At 47.0% G+C, this 14787-nt stretch overlaps 1 protein-coding gene across 3 annotated transcripts in view; it reads left to right on the plus strand.

Annotated features, from left to right (window-relative positions):
* RHOT1 (ras homolog family member T1) overlaps nucleotides 1–14787 on the plus strand; it is a 1148557-nt gene that overhangs the window by 224394 nt on the left and 909376 nt on the right. For all 3 annotated transcript variants that reach the window (XM_069654964.1, XM_069654963.1, XM_069654965.1), the window contains exon 6: nucleotides 7169–7221. In XM_069654964.1, the coding sequence (XP_069511065.1) occupies nucleotides 7169–7221 (53 nt within the window). The remainder of the gene's footprint in view (nucleotides 1–7168; nucleotides 7222–14787) is intronic.

The raw sequence follows: 14787 nt of genomic DNA on the forward strand, positions 1-14787 counted from the left end.
ATTACCAACATGTTTTAACTACTTCTTTGGTTGGATCTACTCGTAAATGTTGGTGTGGCTAAGTGTTTATTTGCCATCTCATTGTAGTCAGAGGTATTAAGTATCACCACATTGCCCCCTTTGTAAGCCTCCTTAATGGTTATAGTGTTGTCATTAGCCATTATCTATTGAGCAACGCTTTTTCCTCCTGGCTAAGATTAAAGTATTTGTTTGTGCTCTTAGTCTTGTTCTGATCAATATGTTTATGCACATCTTGTGTAACAGCTCCATATGAGGTCTCTATGACATTCTGTGCCCAAATTTGGAGTGAATCTAGACTTTTGTTTGAGCTCCTGAAGTTTTAGCATTCTCTCTTGAATCCCTAAATCTTCATATATAGATGAATGATCAGTGACAGTATCTTTCGTTAAAGTACATCGCTAGTCGGGTCAAGATATATTCACCCAAACCATCTCTTAATCCTTTAAGTGCCTTTACTATGCAACATATAGATGACACCCAATTATTGTCATCTTCGATGCAGTGGCCAAAGGATACTCAGTGGAATCCTCTAAACACCTCACCACCATCCACCTTGTGTAGGACGCATGTCCTCCGCAACCCCAACATCTTTGAGGAGATCAAAATTCTGTTACAGAAAGGAGCCAATATGCAGTGATTTTACCGATAAATAACAAATAACATTTTTATCTAAACATTTTTGCTGAAATAAATACCAATTAAAAAAAATATATGTATATGGGCGGTGGGGTATGGGGTTAAAACGGGTGGGGAGGGGGTTGGGGTGAAATTATAAACAAAGGGAAAAGGGGGGTAGCGAGAGGGGCTCCCCCCCAAATAAAAATAGAATAAAATGTTTAGTTAAATAAGCTTTTGTTATTTTGTAAAATAGCATGTAACCAAAGGAGCCATCGAGCTGTTTCCCTTCATGGAACAAAATCAAGGTATTTATTCAATATACTTCCGTGTTCCAAAGAAAGATCTTGCAATGCGCCCAGTGCTGGACCTGTGCCCTGCAAACATGTATTTCAAACCACAAAAATTCAGGTTGACAACGTTAGAGGAAGTCATCCCACTATTAAAGATGGGGCGACATTGGGCATGAAAGATGCATACTTTCATATTTCAATGTTGCCAGCGCACAAAAAATACCTCAGATTTAAATTGGGAAACAAGCACTACCAATTCAAAGTTCTACCATTCGACATTGCATCATCCCCCAGGGCATTCCCAAAGGTCCTAGCAGCGGTACACTTGCAAAGGCAGTTTATTTAATTGTTACCCTTACATAGACAGGCTAATTACCGGGACTCTCCCCAGAGGTGCCTTCAAAAAACAAAGCAAACGATCTGTTCCAATTGGGCTTCTCCATAAACGAGAAGAAATCCAGTCTAGTGCCCAGCCAGGTAAAGCAATTTCTGGGGGGCACTAATCAAAACAGATGTCGGGCTAGTCTACCCTTCTGAAGAGGGGGTTCAAAACATGCGGTTTCAAACACCTCAGTACATAGCTGGTCGTCAGGTGTCGGTACGAAAGGCAATGCGCCTGCTGTGAATGATGGCTTCCTGCATATACCTAGTGCCTCATGCCAGGCTGTGCATGCATCCAATGCAAGAGTGGCTAGCAAAACAATAGTCTCAAGTGACCGGGTTGTGGGATGATCTAGTGGTGGTTTTGCAACCTCTGTTTCTGTTCCACCACTGTAGCAACTGAACCAGTCTGCTAAACGGACAACCTTTCCTCACTCACTTTTCCTCCCCCGCACCTTCAACACTTAGAAAATTTCCCAAGGTTTACTTTAAATCCTTTTCTGTTGAATAACCCGTGGAGTGCATCAACAAATCGCTTTTCACAAACTGACAACCTTTCCACATACCAGTGATCGAGGCCACTCACAACAGACGCGTCTATGACTGGGTGGGACGCTCACTTCCTGGACTCTGGCACTGACCAGGAAACACATCAACCTTCTGGAACTACTAGCGGTTCTCCAAGGCACTTCAAGCTGTCAAGCCGCAGCTAGCTCACAAAACAGTCGTAGTCCTCACGGACAAACAAGGAGGAACACGTTCTCCAGGGATGTCAAAACTAACTGGCAGACGTGCTAAGCAGGAGTATAATGCTACCATCAGAGCACGAATGGCAACTAAACACAGACGTGCTAGGCAACGTCTTCTCAAATTGGGGTTTCCCAGAAATTGACCTTTTTGCGACCCAAGGGAACGCGCAATGCCAAGATTTCACATCCAGGTTTCCCCAGAAAGGATCCAAGGGGAATGCACTTCTGATGCACTGGTCAGGGAAATTTGCAAACGTCCCCGTCCCCCCACAACACCCCTTCTCAATAAAATAGTCCTCAAGCTACACCGGGAGCAAGTAACGCTGATCCTAATGGCTCCAATGTGTGCCTGCCAGATCTGGTTCTCACACCTACCAATGATGTCCCTGTGTCCTCCCATGAAACTACCCTGCATGGACAACCTTTTGACCCAACAACGGGGAACAACGCTGCACCCATGCCCTCAGAAGCTCAACTTAACAGCTTGGCTGCTGGGGTCATAGAATTTGGTCACCCTAACCTAGACCAAGGTTGCATGGAAATATTCAAGGAGGCATGCAAGCCTAACACAAGGTACTGCTATTTGAACAAATAGAAACACTTTGTATTATGGTGCAGAACACGGTCCCTCAATCCAACCGACTGTTCACCAACAAATATAGTCAATTACTTCCTCTACCTACTTGACTACGGAGTTAGTCTTTAATTCACTTAAAGTATGTACACCTAGCTGCTCTCTGCCCTTACACCATGTGTCAGAGTAGAATTTCATGGTGGTAGGGGCCTGTAGTTAAAGCTTTCTTGGATGGCGTCAAAAAAATTTCCCTCCAATCTCTAATCCTAAAGCCAGCCTTAAACATCTTAGTCTTAAACATCTTGCATACAAAACAGCCTTCCTTATAGCCGTTACCTCGATCAGAAGGGTCCGTGAACTACAAGCTCTGTTTGTACAAGACCCCTTTGTAGTTATACATAAAGACAAGGTGGTGCTATGCCACATCCTCGATTCTCACCAAAGTTCCATGTATGTAGGGTTCTCAAACCATACTTCTCCTCTGACAGGTTCCTATCTCACCTCTCAAACCTTACATCTCACCCTGAACAAGATCCCTTGCCCACTGTGTCTTCCTCCTCCTCTGCACAGGCGCCCTTGCCTACTGTGCTTTCCCCCTCCTCTGCACAGGCTCCCTTCCCTGCTGTGTCTTCCTCCGCCACTGCACAGGCACCTTAACCTTACCGTACTGTCCCAGCTCCACTGTCTGCCTTGGCTCCTCCACCATCCTCCGCTACTCCTCTGGCTCTCTTGCCACCCTCGGGAAGGGGGCAGGGGGGGGAAGAGGGGGACCACCGTCCCCTGTGCTCCCCCACGGAAGATCTTTAAAGATGCCAAGCTGCTAAATATTGCCACGCTAAACTCTTGTTCCGCTGTCAAACACCCGTCCGACATCTGCAACCTCCTTGAACGCATGGATCTTGATGTGCTCGCCATCACAGAGACATGGTTCAAGGACAGCTCTTGTCACAAGTTTTGACACACTCCTTGCTCTCTGTACCCAGGCCCAAGGGGTCAGGAGGGGGAGTTGCATTGATCCTCTCAGAATGGATACCTGTGCCCATCATCCCACTCAGGCCTATTCCTCTTTCGAATGCCTAGTCTGCAGGCTCTCACCCTCTCGTAAAGCTTCCCTCCTTATGGCCACCTTCTATCAGCCACCAGGGCGATCCACTCTCTTCCTATCAGAATGGGCTGACCTGGCCTCCTCTCTACTCTCCTCCTCTCAACTCCTCCTGTTGGGTGACCTCAACATCCATGTGGACTTTCCCCGACTCTTCGGGTCCTTTCCGCAACCTATGCAATTCCCTCTCCCTTTCTATCTTGCCTTCTGGCTCCATGCACATAGTGGCCCACACTTTGGATGCTCTCATCTCTACCGTCATCCCTCTCTCTACCCCTCTCACTACCTCTCTCTTGGACTGAACACTCTCTTCTCTCTTCACACTTAAAGCTCTCCTCTCCTCTCGCATCGGCACATGTTGCACGGCCACTCGGATTCAAAGTCCCCAGACCCATGATAACAGTGACAGTGGCTGTCTTTGCCTCCACCTACTCTCCGCCTCCCACTCCTGCAGCAGACTCCCATCGTGACACAGCCCTCGCTAACTTCAATCGCTCTATCTCCAACACCCTTGACATTCTTGCCCCTGTCATGAGGGTCCGACTGAAGCCTTGCAAAAAGTGCAACTCTTTGTACGACTCTGATCTGGCTGCCCTTAAACCTAAGTGTAGGACAGCTGAACGGAAATGGAATGCGTCAGGCGGACCCTCTGACAAACTGGCCTGCTGCCTCCTTCAAAGGCAATATTGACTCTGCATCTGCACCAAGAAAAGAGTCTTTATTCAAGCCTGCATCTCCGCGGCATCAAACACTGCCGAACATTTCAAAGTCTGTAAGGAACTGGCCAGTCGTGCAGGAGCCTCCTCTTCTGTCACACCCACCTAGGACCTTTGCTCGCCCCTGGCTTCTCACTTCACCGCCAAAACACATGACATCCTTTCCTCTCACTTCCCATCTAATCGCTGCCCTGGCATGTGAGATAGCCAGTTTCACCTCTATTCCCAGAGTTATGCTGATGACACGAAATTCTCCTTCAGGCTACCCTCAGCTACCTCCTCGACCTCGCTCATATCTATCTGACTGTCCGCAATTCAGTCCTGCTTTCCCGTTCTCGCTCTGGCCCCCTTCCCTTGGCCCTGCACCCGCACCCACATGCGAGGCAAAAAACTCTGGGGTCCACTCCACTCTCTCCTTCTCCACTCACATTTCGGACATCTCTAAAAAGTCCAACTACCAGCTGCACCTCCTCAGAGGTACTCTTCCTTTTTTCACCTTCCCCCAGAGGCTCACTGTCTCCAGAGCCCTGGTTCTCTCTAGGCTTGACTACTGCAACAGCCTCTTTCTCAACCTCCCTGCCTCTGCTCTGCGCCCTCTGAAACTCATCCAGAACAGAACGCAAGACTTGCCCTTGGTCACAAGCCCAGGGACTGCATCTCTCCGGCACTGATTTCCCTCCACTGGCTCCCCATGGCTGAAAGGAACAAGTTCAAGACCCTCTGCATTGTCCACAAGGCTTTCTGGGGCCTGGGACTCACCAATCTTCACCGCTGCCTACCTTAATACTGTCACACCAAGCCCTACGCTCATCTACCTCCAACCTTCTGCGAGTGAGCCGATTATCTAAGCAGAGCTTTGGAAGGAGATCTTTATCCCCAGCAGGGGCCTCCCTCTGGAATAGCCTCCCTGCTGCCTTCCGTCTTGAGCCTGATCTCCTTAAGCTCCGGAAACTCCTTAAGACATTCCTCTTCTCCTCTTCCTTCTCTCTCCATCTACCCCGCTAATCTCTCTATCTGCTCTATCCCTCTCTTCCTCCTTCCTTTTCCACACAGAAAGCCGACTGGCTCAGAGTCGGACAGATCCCTGGCACCCTCACCAGTCCTCCAGCATTTTCCTCGGGGCCTGCGTTTGCCTCATTGCTACTGCACTTGGTCAACCACCCATTGAGAACAGCATCTCTCAGCAATTATCCAGTTTCTGACCGCCTGGGCGCATTCTGATTCTCTCCCCACCCTCCCTGCATTTGCCCCCTCTCCTGTACCGTCTGTGCACTTGCACAATCTGAACGTACCATGCCTGAAGATTGTCTATCTCTTCTTCCCTATCTCCCATTTTGCATGGTGTCGCCTCTATCATCTTGGAAAAACTTCAGAATCGTCGTCAGACCGATTTGTTGTTATCTACACTGTTAATTATATTATATGAGGCCTGCGGGCGAGTTAGCGCATTACAAAAATACTATAGAATAGAATATGCACTTACTCTGCCTGGGCAAACTGGTTATCATTCAGAAACTCAAGGGCTCTGAATGACGGTTGTTTCTTTCCCCTGTTCCCTCCCTCCTTGAGCGCTTTGAAACACTTGCCTTGTGCATAGGTGCTTCACAAATAAACATTCCATGCCATAAATCAAACTACAGACTTCCTGCGTTTTTCCAAAATCCAACAAACTCAGCAGAAAGAAGTCTGCATACACTAGATGTACCCATAGCTGTCATGATTTACCTACAAAAGACAAAGTAGATCAGGAAGACAGATCGTTTCTTTGTGTCTGTAGCCGCTGGAATAGAAAGGGATCCTATCTCCAAGGCAGTGATTTCTAAATTGATTGTCAACTGCATCCAACTCTGTTACTCTCTTGCCAAGAGAACATTGCCTTTTAAGCCCAGAGCACACACTACTCAAGGCACTGGGGCAACTTTAGCCTTTCTAGCAAATGTGCCTCTAAATGCCATTTGCAAGGCTGCTACATGGGACAAGGTGTGTACTGAGCTCCAACATTACTGTCTGGACACACATTCTAGGGGTGATGGACCGGTGGGACAAGCGGTGCTAAAACATCTCTTTGCAGCGCTACCTTCCAACAACCCACCTCCTTCTACTAGTACTGCTCGCTAATCTATGCAAAGCATGTGATTCTAAGCAGATCCATAAGCCTCACAAGGGATACATTACTCACTGCAATCGTATTTCTGATACTTGTATCTGCTTAGATTCACATGCTGCCTACCCTGCCTCGCATCTTGGAGTAGAAGGCACCTGGGAAAGAAGCATAGATCTTTCACACCCCATGGCCTGTACCTACACTTCCCTCTTACAACTTACATGCCCTCTTGTCAGAAACAAATCTGAGGGTCCTCGACGCGTGAGGGCTCATGGGTACAGGGTACGTCACACTAGGGATAGTCTTACAGTTGCGCCCGATCGACGTCCCTTTTTGAACTTCGAAAACTTCATGTGCAATACTCTGCAACTTTCACTAGATGTCAGCCTATGCAAAGCATGTGAATCTAAGCAGAAATACAATTACAGTGATTAATGTATCCCATATTTGGTTATTTCCAGCAGCTTTGCCATTAGAAACGTACTATTTATTAATTGCATCTTGATGTTTATGCAAATTCCTGCAAATTACACCACTTTTCAGTAGACTGAAAACATGAAGAGTACTGCATGACTGTATGAAGCTGTGTTCATTAAGTGTTTTGTAATTTCAGGTAACAAGTCATTGGATTCCGCTAATCGGGGACCGAACAGACAAAGACAGCAGGTATTTGGAAATTCTCATACTTTAATAGACACTAGTGCCTGGGTCTCCAACCAGTGGATAGTGAGCCAATGGTAGCTCGCCATAGCTTCCGAGTACCTCCTCGCATCAGACACCTAAATGAGCACTGTGTGACTATCCCTAACAAAAGTAAATGGGAAATGTGTGTTGTGACCATTGTCACCAAGAGGTGCAAATGATGGTTGATTAGAAAGGGAATGGGTGCATATATCTACACGCCATGTGAAACAAACCTGAGGCTGTGATAATTTCAGTGTTACTGTGTTTTTTAAAGATTTATGTCAGTTAGCCTTACTATCCATGCTGGTAATTTTAGGCTTTTAATTAGAATGGGGAAAATAAAGCCACATTTGTAATAGTTTTTTGCTGTGTGTGTGTGTTGTGTGTGTGTAAAAAAGCAATCCGTGAGTCCTGGCTTGCAAGAAAAAAGATGCATCTAGCGGTACGTGTGGCAGTTTATAGTAAAACAGAGTTATTGATTTTTTTATTGTTCTCTACTTTAAGGCAAGGTTAACATGGAATTTGCATTGCTATGGAGGAGCTCACCTCTATGTGTGCACCAATACAGGAATTCAAGCACGAACGTTAATTTTGCATTTAAGTAAGGTCAAACTACTAGCTGAACTGCATTTTGGCTCTTGTCCACTTAAATTTATAAAACTAGACAGGATTGTAAAATGACATGCGTTATCGATGCCAGGACTTAAACATGATTTCAGCTGTCTGGTTCAGCTTATGTTTTAGGTCTTTTATAGCACCTGCCTTGCCACTATTGGTGGCCTTGCTGCGCTTGACTCTAGGAAAGGGTGGTAGGGTGTATTAGTGGGACAGTGGGAAAGGCTAATGCGAAATCTGTGGTGTTGATGGGTGGAGGTCAGAAGTACAAATTCTAGGTTCAGTACTCAAGATACCAGGTTTTTCTGATTGTCAAAGTGAGGGGTGTATACCCATTGGAAAATGCCTCCGCAAGGGGCATTCAAGATAATGGCAAAATAGTGGAGCTTGCCTAGTGAAAGCCAGCGGTGTGGGTTGCACACCATTGGTCTCTCTAAATAGCCAGAGCAACAAGCGTTAATAGTGTTGGTGATTTAGTTGCGTTCATAGATATGAGGGCCACTGACCTTTTTCCAACTATGGCGGTCTGGAAATAAAGGTGCCGGTAGCAACATACTGGTGCCCTTTCCGGACTGCCATACTACAAAAATGCTGGTAGGTGCCACAGATCCCCTGGCAGCACTGTCCTGCCAGGTTTTCAGGCCCCTAACGGTATAGTTGTCAGTGAAGCACCGGCACTGTTAGCAACAGTGCCGGTGCTTCAGTGACCCCATTTCCATGGAGTCCGATGGAAGTCCTTCGGGTGGGTTTTACTGGCAACCCTGTAATGAGCCCCAATGACTACACATATTTTTGACACAAAACAATGTTGTATTCAATGTGTTGACCAATATACTGTGGCCAGTGCCAAAATGCTACAAAGTCTGTGCATTTCTGGACAGTGGTCCATCGTCAGGGTATATAGCTGTGCACATTATTAAGAAGGCAAAAGGAACCCCCAGCCCATCCCCTCGCACTTAATCACCTTTGTCATGCATTTGCAAGGTAGGATTGTCACAAGGCCAACATAACTGTTTCTTCGCTCTTGTTGTTTTCCTTTGATTTCCCATGTCCACGGCCCCCCCCCCCCCCTTTGTCTTGTGGCGGCTGTAAACACTTGTGTATAGGTGCCATACAAATGTCCAATACATGAAACAAGTACATTATTGTAAAATTCCATCTACCTGTCACATAGAATGCGCATGGTGGTCAGGGTGTCTCAACGGGTCACAATTACCAGTTGGCCATCTGGCAGCGCACCCAGTGTCGTGTGCTTGCCAATGAGGGCAAAAAGTAAAACAAAGCGTGTGTCACGACCAACTGCTTCTGATGCTTCAAATAAGGTGACCAAGATGTTATCACTACAGTGCAACCAGCACTCAAAACTGGTGACCCAGGCCAGGTCTGACATTCTCTCACCTGTGGTAGCAGTGGGGGTGTGTTCCTCGCCTGGACAGAAGTGCCTCACCAGTGGCCTGCATGCGTTTGCCTAATCACGCGAGCGTGCACGTGATCAAGAGGATGACTCGGAAGTGTCTGCGAGGTCCTCAAGAGGGTGTCTTCAGCAGGGTCTGTATGTGCCCATGGACAAAGTGAATGGATAATACACTGTGTATGCAGAACGTATGGATACTGCAATGATAAGAACTTCAGGCATGTGTGAACTTGACAGAATACTAGGGAAAATTACTTGTGTACAAGGGGATGCCCAATCAACTACTGCGGTATCTGAGCATGACAGAGGTGCCTAGTCTTAGAAATAGAATGGTCTGATGGTGCCCCATACCTGGTCTCAAGTGTTTCTGGAAGGTACTAAGGTGGGTGACCTAACTCACCAAGAGTGGTGATAATCGTGGTTAGGGCATGCGATGAAACTATGGAATAACTGGATCCAATAGACAATATGGTGAGGCAAGTGATGTCTGTTTGGCCCAAGGTCCGCTTGCCACCAGGTGGGTAACAAATAAATTCAGGGTGCCAGGGACTAAGCATTACATCACCAAAAATATGCGCAGTGCTGCGTAAGTAGTGACAGTCAGCAGCTGCATGACAGAATAAAAGGTACATATTTCAGAAAACTGTATAGGTTAAATTCTTTGTTCATACCACCAGGTGCTAGGGACGCAAGTCTCTCCACCCAGAAAGCTTTGCTCTGCCCTCTTATCTTGGTGATGTTGCCTCGATATCCTTTCGTGCTAATCACTTCTAGCACTTGGGATTTCATTTGCACTATGGTGTGACCTTTCTCATGGAAATATTGGGCTATGGACGAGTTTGCATTCTTGGTGTTGATGTTCGTCTTGTGCTCGATGTTGGGCAAGAATTGATGTAGTAACCCTGTGGGAGACTACACAACACTTGTCCTCTTGGTATTAGGTAACCCACCTATTGGTATAGGTCTGTACTACACAGGTTGGTAGTGTGACTGAGCTGCCAGACCTATCTCAAGAGGGGTAAATGTGAGCTGCAGAGCTGCAGCAATAACATCCACCAATCCAAGTATCCAAACAACACTTACACTCAAGGTTTCTAGCTAAAATAATTATTTATTTAACAGTCAGTTTTAAATAAGCATTCTTTCAAAATGGCAATGTATGCAACAATCAAATACACTTCAAGTACTTTCACAGAATCAATTCTTGAGAGGCCAGTTAACCGCCAAAACCTGCCGCTTATGCAAAGCCGACACAGAAACAATTAGACATCTGCTACTCCAATGTCCTGGGACTGAACACGCTCGACAATTCTATCTACTCCCCCTCCTGGAAACCCACGTCGTGAGTGAAGAGGAAACATGGTGGGCTTGTCTAATCAGCGGTCAGAAGACAAACTGGTCTATTGCAGCGGCAAAAATCTTACAGGACGCCTTAGCGCAGTGCTCACAAGGGGCGTCTGCCAAAGTCACTGTCTAATCAAAGCAAAATCAAGCATTTGTTAAAATCCAGAAAGATGGATAAACACAATAAATAAAAAAAAAAGAAAAAAAAAGAATCAATACAAAGCTAGTACATACTCTTTAGAGATGCTTCTTACACACTTCCTACACACCTTGAGGTGACTTCACTAACTAGGGCAGTAATGACATTTATATATCACTAGTACACTTTGTAAATTCTGAGGTTGGTAGAAAGGAAAGATTAAAGGAAGGAAACAGGTTAAACAGGTTCTCAAAGCATGTGAACACTTTAAATCTTCCAATGAAGTCTAGATAAAAACCTTTCCCAGCAGTATTAGTTGAAAACCAATGTATCACCTATGAGGGACAGTAAGAATCAAAGTCAAATGGAATAGAAGAGTCTGCAGGGAGCCAGGACAGCCAAAGTCAAAGTCAATTGGAGCAAAGTCTATGGAGCTGGGGCACTTCTTAGATAGGAAAAGTCTTGCACAAAGTTAGAGAGTTTGTTGAAGAAAAATCACTGTACACCTGTACAAGCTGTTACACCTGTGAAGGTTAGAGCTGAAATCAATTCTAGAAAAGCAGCTACTGCAAGTCTCAACTGAGAAGAGCAAGCTACAGGCATTGAGGTAAGTACCCCAAGTCAGCCTTTGGTTAGAAGAGGGTCCAGCTGGCTTCTGTCTGGCTGCAGCGATGCAGATCCTGTGTTCCTGGGCCTCAGCCGTGGCGACAAGAAGGACGTCTGGGTACTCCTGCGGCAGCTACAGGCTCTTTTCGGCACAGCAGCACTTCGCCGGTTCAGCGCTCTGTAAATAGCACCACCGCAGATCTTGGACACCGGTTGGGCTTCCTTCACTCCTCGAGTCCTGCAATCTGGTGAGGTAACTCGAGCTCTGGTCATCCTGCTTCTGGAGGGTCCTGGGGAGACTCCCAGAGCTTTTGGCCGGCTTAGAGACGCTGGACTCTACTACGTATTTCTCGACCCCTAGCACTCGGTTCATGCAGCAGCAAAGAAGTACAGCCAGTTGGGGAAGGACTTCCAGTGGAGTTTGTCTCGGGGTTAGTTGGTCCCACTAACCTAAGGGAAGAAGTCGTCCCTTCCGGAGCTTCTCTTGTCGATCAGAAAAAGGAGTTTCAGCACAGCAGCAGGGCTTCAATGGGCAGTTCAACGGTCCAGGAGGATGCCGCAAGTTTCATTCACGGTTCCTTCGTCGGGTGTTCTTCCCAGTGGTTGACTCTGCCTCTAGTCCCAAAACCCTTGCTTTTTAAGCAGGTTTCTACCATTCATACACAGCCTAGCTGTTGCTCAAACAGCAAGGTGGCTTTCCTACAAGGACAGCCAGCCAATCAGTACTGGGTGCAGTCGGGTTTCCCTAGAGACAAAGGACAGGAGAGTCTCGGGCACCTCCCTCACTTCCTGCCCTTCCAGAGGCTGGTTTCAGTACTGAGGCTCGAAAAAGACAAAACAAACAAAGGGCTCAAACCTGGCTTGGCACGCAGAGTAAAACCCAAGAAAGACCTCACAAACAGAAAATGGCGAAAAAAAGAACAGGGCCATTTTGACAAATGCTATACTGCAGCTGAGGATTCAGCCTGCGGTAGAAAAGCACAAAGGTAGGAACATTAAACTACTGTCACTAGCCATTACCGTAGTTAGTGAGGCTAAAAACTGTTACAGGTGTAAGTAGGAAAAGGGGCTACTAAGTAACCCCACAGCACTCCACATAAGATGGTGTGTGCTGGACCTACAAAGAGAAAAGGTAAGTAAAGTCAGTTTCACTTTACTATTCTTGGGAACAGTAGTTCTCACAAGAAAAGGTATTTAAACCTTCAGAGAAATCTAAAGGATTTCTCTGGTACAATGCACTGAAGGTGCTGTGTGTCACAATACAAAAGGTAGATGCCTATGGAATTTGTCAGACTCCAAAAACAAAGGAAACGCATAATCCAAATCAGATCAAAATACATGAGAGAGTGAGAAAAAGGTCTCGCTCACTCCAGGGTTAAAATGAAAAAGTCCTAAAGTCCAGCAAAAGAGCTGGGGGTCACTAAGGTTGAAGGGTATTAGCACAGAAATTAGAATTCTCCCCAACATTTGTTCGATCCGATTCGTGCTTGGCTCTTGGTTTCTCCAATGTAGTAACTTCCGCAGGGACTCCTAATGCAATATATAACATTCTCGGAAGCGCAAGTGGCGAAATCCCTGAGTCTAATGCGCTCACCAGTGCCTGAGTGAGAAACATCAGGGCCTTTTGTGATGTTATTGCAATTCCTACAATTAAGACGTGGGTAGGTGCCCTGCCTCCCAGGACTGGTAGTGTAGGATTTGGGTTCCCTGGTGCTCACTAACATGTCTCTTAATTTCTCGCTTCTCTGGTAAGCGAAGACCGGCGGTTCAGGGAACAGGTGCTTAGTTCTTTCATCACTCATCAGGATATTCCAGGGTCTGTTTATACTTTGTTTGACTTTGCTTCTTTGTAGCGAGAATTTGGACAAAGACCAGCGGGGGGGTTGTGTAGGGGAGGGAGTCCTCTTACGTCTCGTCTGCAAGAGCTCAGTGTGTACCACAAACCCTAGTGCACTGGAGGGGTAGTTCTGTTCAAATGGCAATCAAATTTCTGATGCTTGTTAATCTGCTTAGAATCACATGCTGTGCATATGGTCTGACAATCAGTGGTAACCACGGAGTATTGCATCTTGTCTTTCGAGGATCGAAAGGGGACGTTGGCATAGGTGTGTCTGTAACACTATCCCTTTCGTGACGTGTAGTGTACCCAAAATCCCTCACGCGCCGAGGTCCCTCAGATTGTTTTTTTCCGCCCAGATTCCTGTGTGCCCTAATACGGAGCTCTTACATGGAGATAGCATTATTATCGACTTTGTCGTTATTCCCGTTAAGTCACTTCGACTGTTGAATCCTGTGAAACAATGCCGAAGACTGCTGCAGACTTTCGACACCTGTTGATCCCGACGGCGCTGTCGTCCACGTGGCCGGGCCTTCTGGCCTGCCTACACAGTAGGGAGAGTGGGGTCGGGGTGAACATATCCTTAACAAGTATGCCTTTCCTCTTTCACCCTCTCTGCTCCCTGGGTTTTGTCATCACTTTAATGTCTTTCGCTATGGAAAAGACACCATTTAGATTTTATCCCTCGTGCAGGGCCAAGTAGCTGTCATGATGCCTACCCCCGGGGAACCAGACCAGGTCCATCAACCCCGGAAGCAGGCATCAAGTTATTTTGAGCAAGCCCAAAAACCCCTGCTAGGGGCTGCTAGGGTGCGGTACTGGCGCCTATGGCGCCAGGCTCATATGGAGAGTCAGTCCTGGCGCCATAGGCTCATAGAGTAGAACTTACCTGATGCAGACCATGCTGCAAGCTTATCTGATGCAGACCATGCTACAGAGCGCCAAGCCAAATGAGGCTTGGAACGGGACTATTTTACCTAGGGACTATTTTTTACTCTGGTGGGGCTGCGGAGGAATACTTACCTGGGACTACTTTGGAGGCTATTTAAACCACGTCCGAAGAGCCGCACACGCTTTGCGTTATTCTGCATCCAGCAGGGTAACGCTCACCGTGTTTGCAAGCCTGCATCCAGTCTTCTTCCACGCCCGCCTCTAGTCTGCAGCTCCTAGAAAAAGGGAGGAACAGAAGGAGAAGAGGTTAGAATAAGAGCAAAACCTTTGCTCCTTACCTGAATTCCGGATCCACCGCGCCTTCGAGCTGGAAGAAAGAAGCATTTTACACATGCCGCCTCGCCTGCTGCAGCGCCGTGCTGAGATCACCGGCCTTCGCAGCATCCTCACGATCCACCGCATCCTTCTGCACGTTCCCGCCGCATTCTGGCACCTAAGGGGAACACAAGAACAGCAAAGGTGAGCCAAGGGAATAAACAGAGGCAATAGTAACTACCCCCATAGACTTACTTGATTACCGCCGGGGGTACTATTCCTCTTGACGGGTCGGCGAAGTCTCCATTGCATCCTTGCCGTACCCCGGCCCCTAAGGGGAACAAAAGGACAACAAGGTGAGACGAAGGGACAAACAAGGGGAACTCT

The sequence above is a fragment of the Ambystoma mexicanum genome, chromosome 3q (genome assembly GCF_040938575.1).
Source record: "Ambystoma mexicanum isolate Mex_15411 chromosome 3q, UKY_AmexF1_1, whole genome shotgun sequence".
Classification (NCBI taxonomy): Eukaryota; Metazoa; Chordata; class Amphibia; order Caudata; family Ambystomatidae; genus Ambystoma; species Ambystoma mexicanum.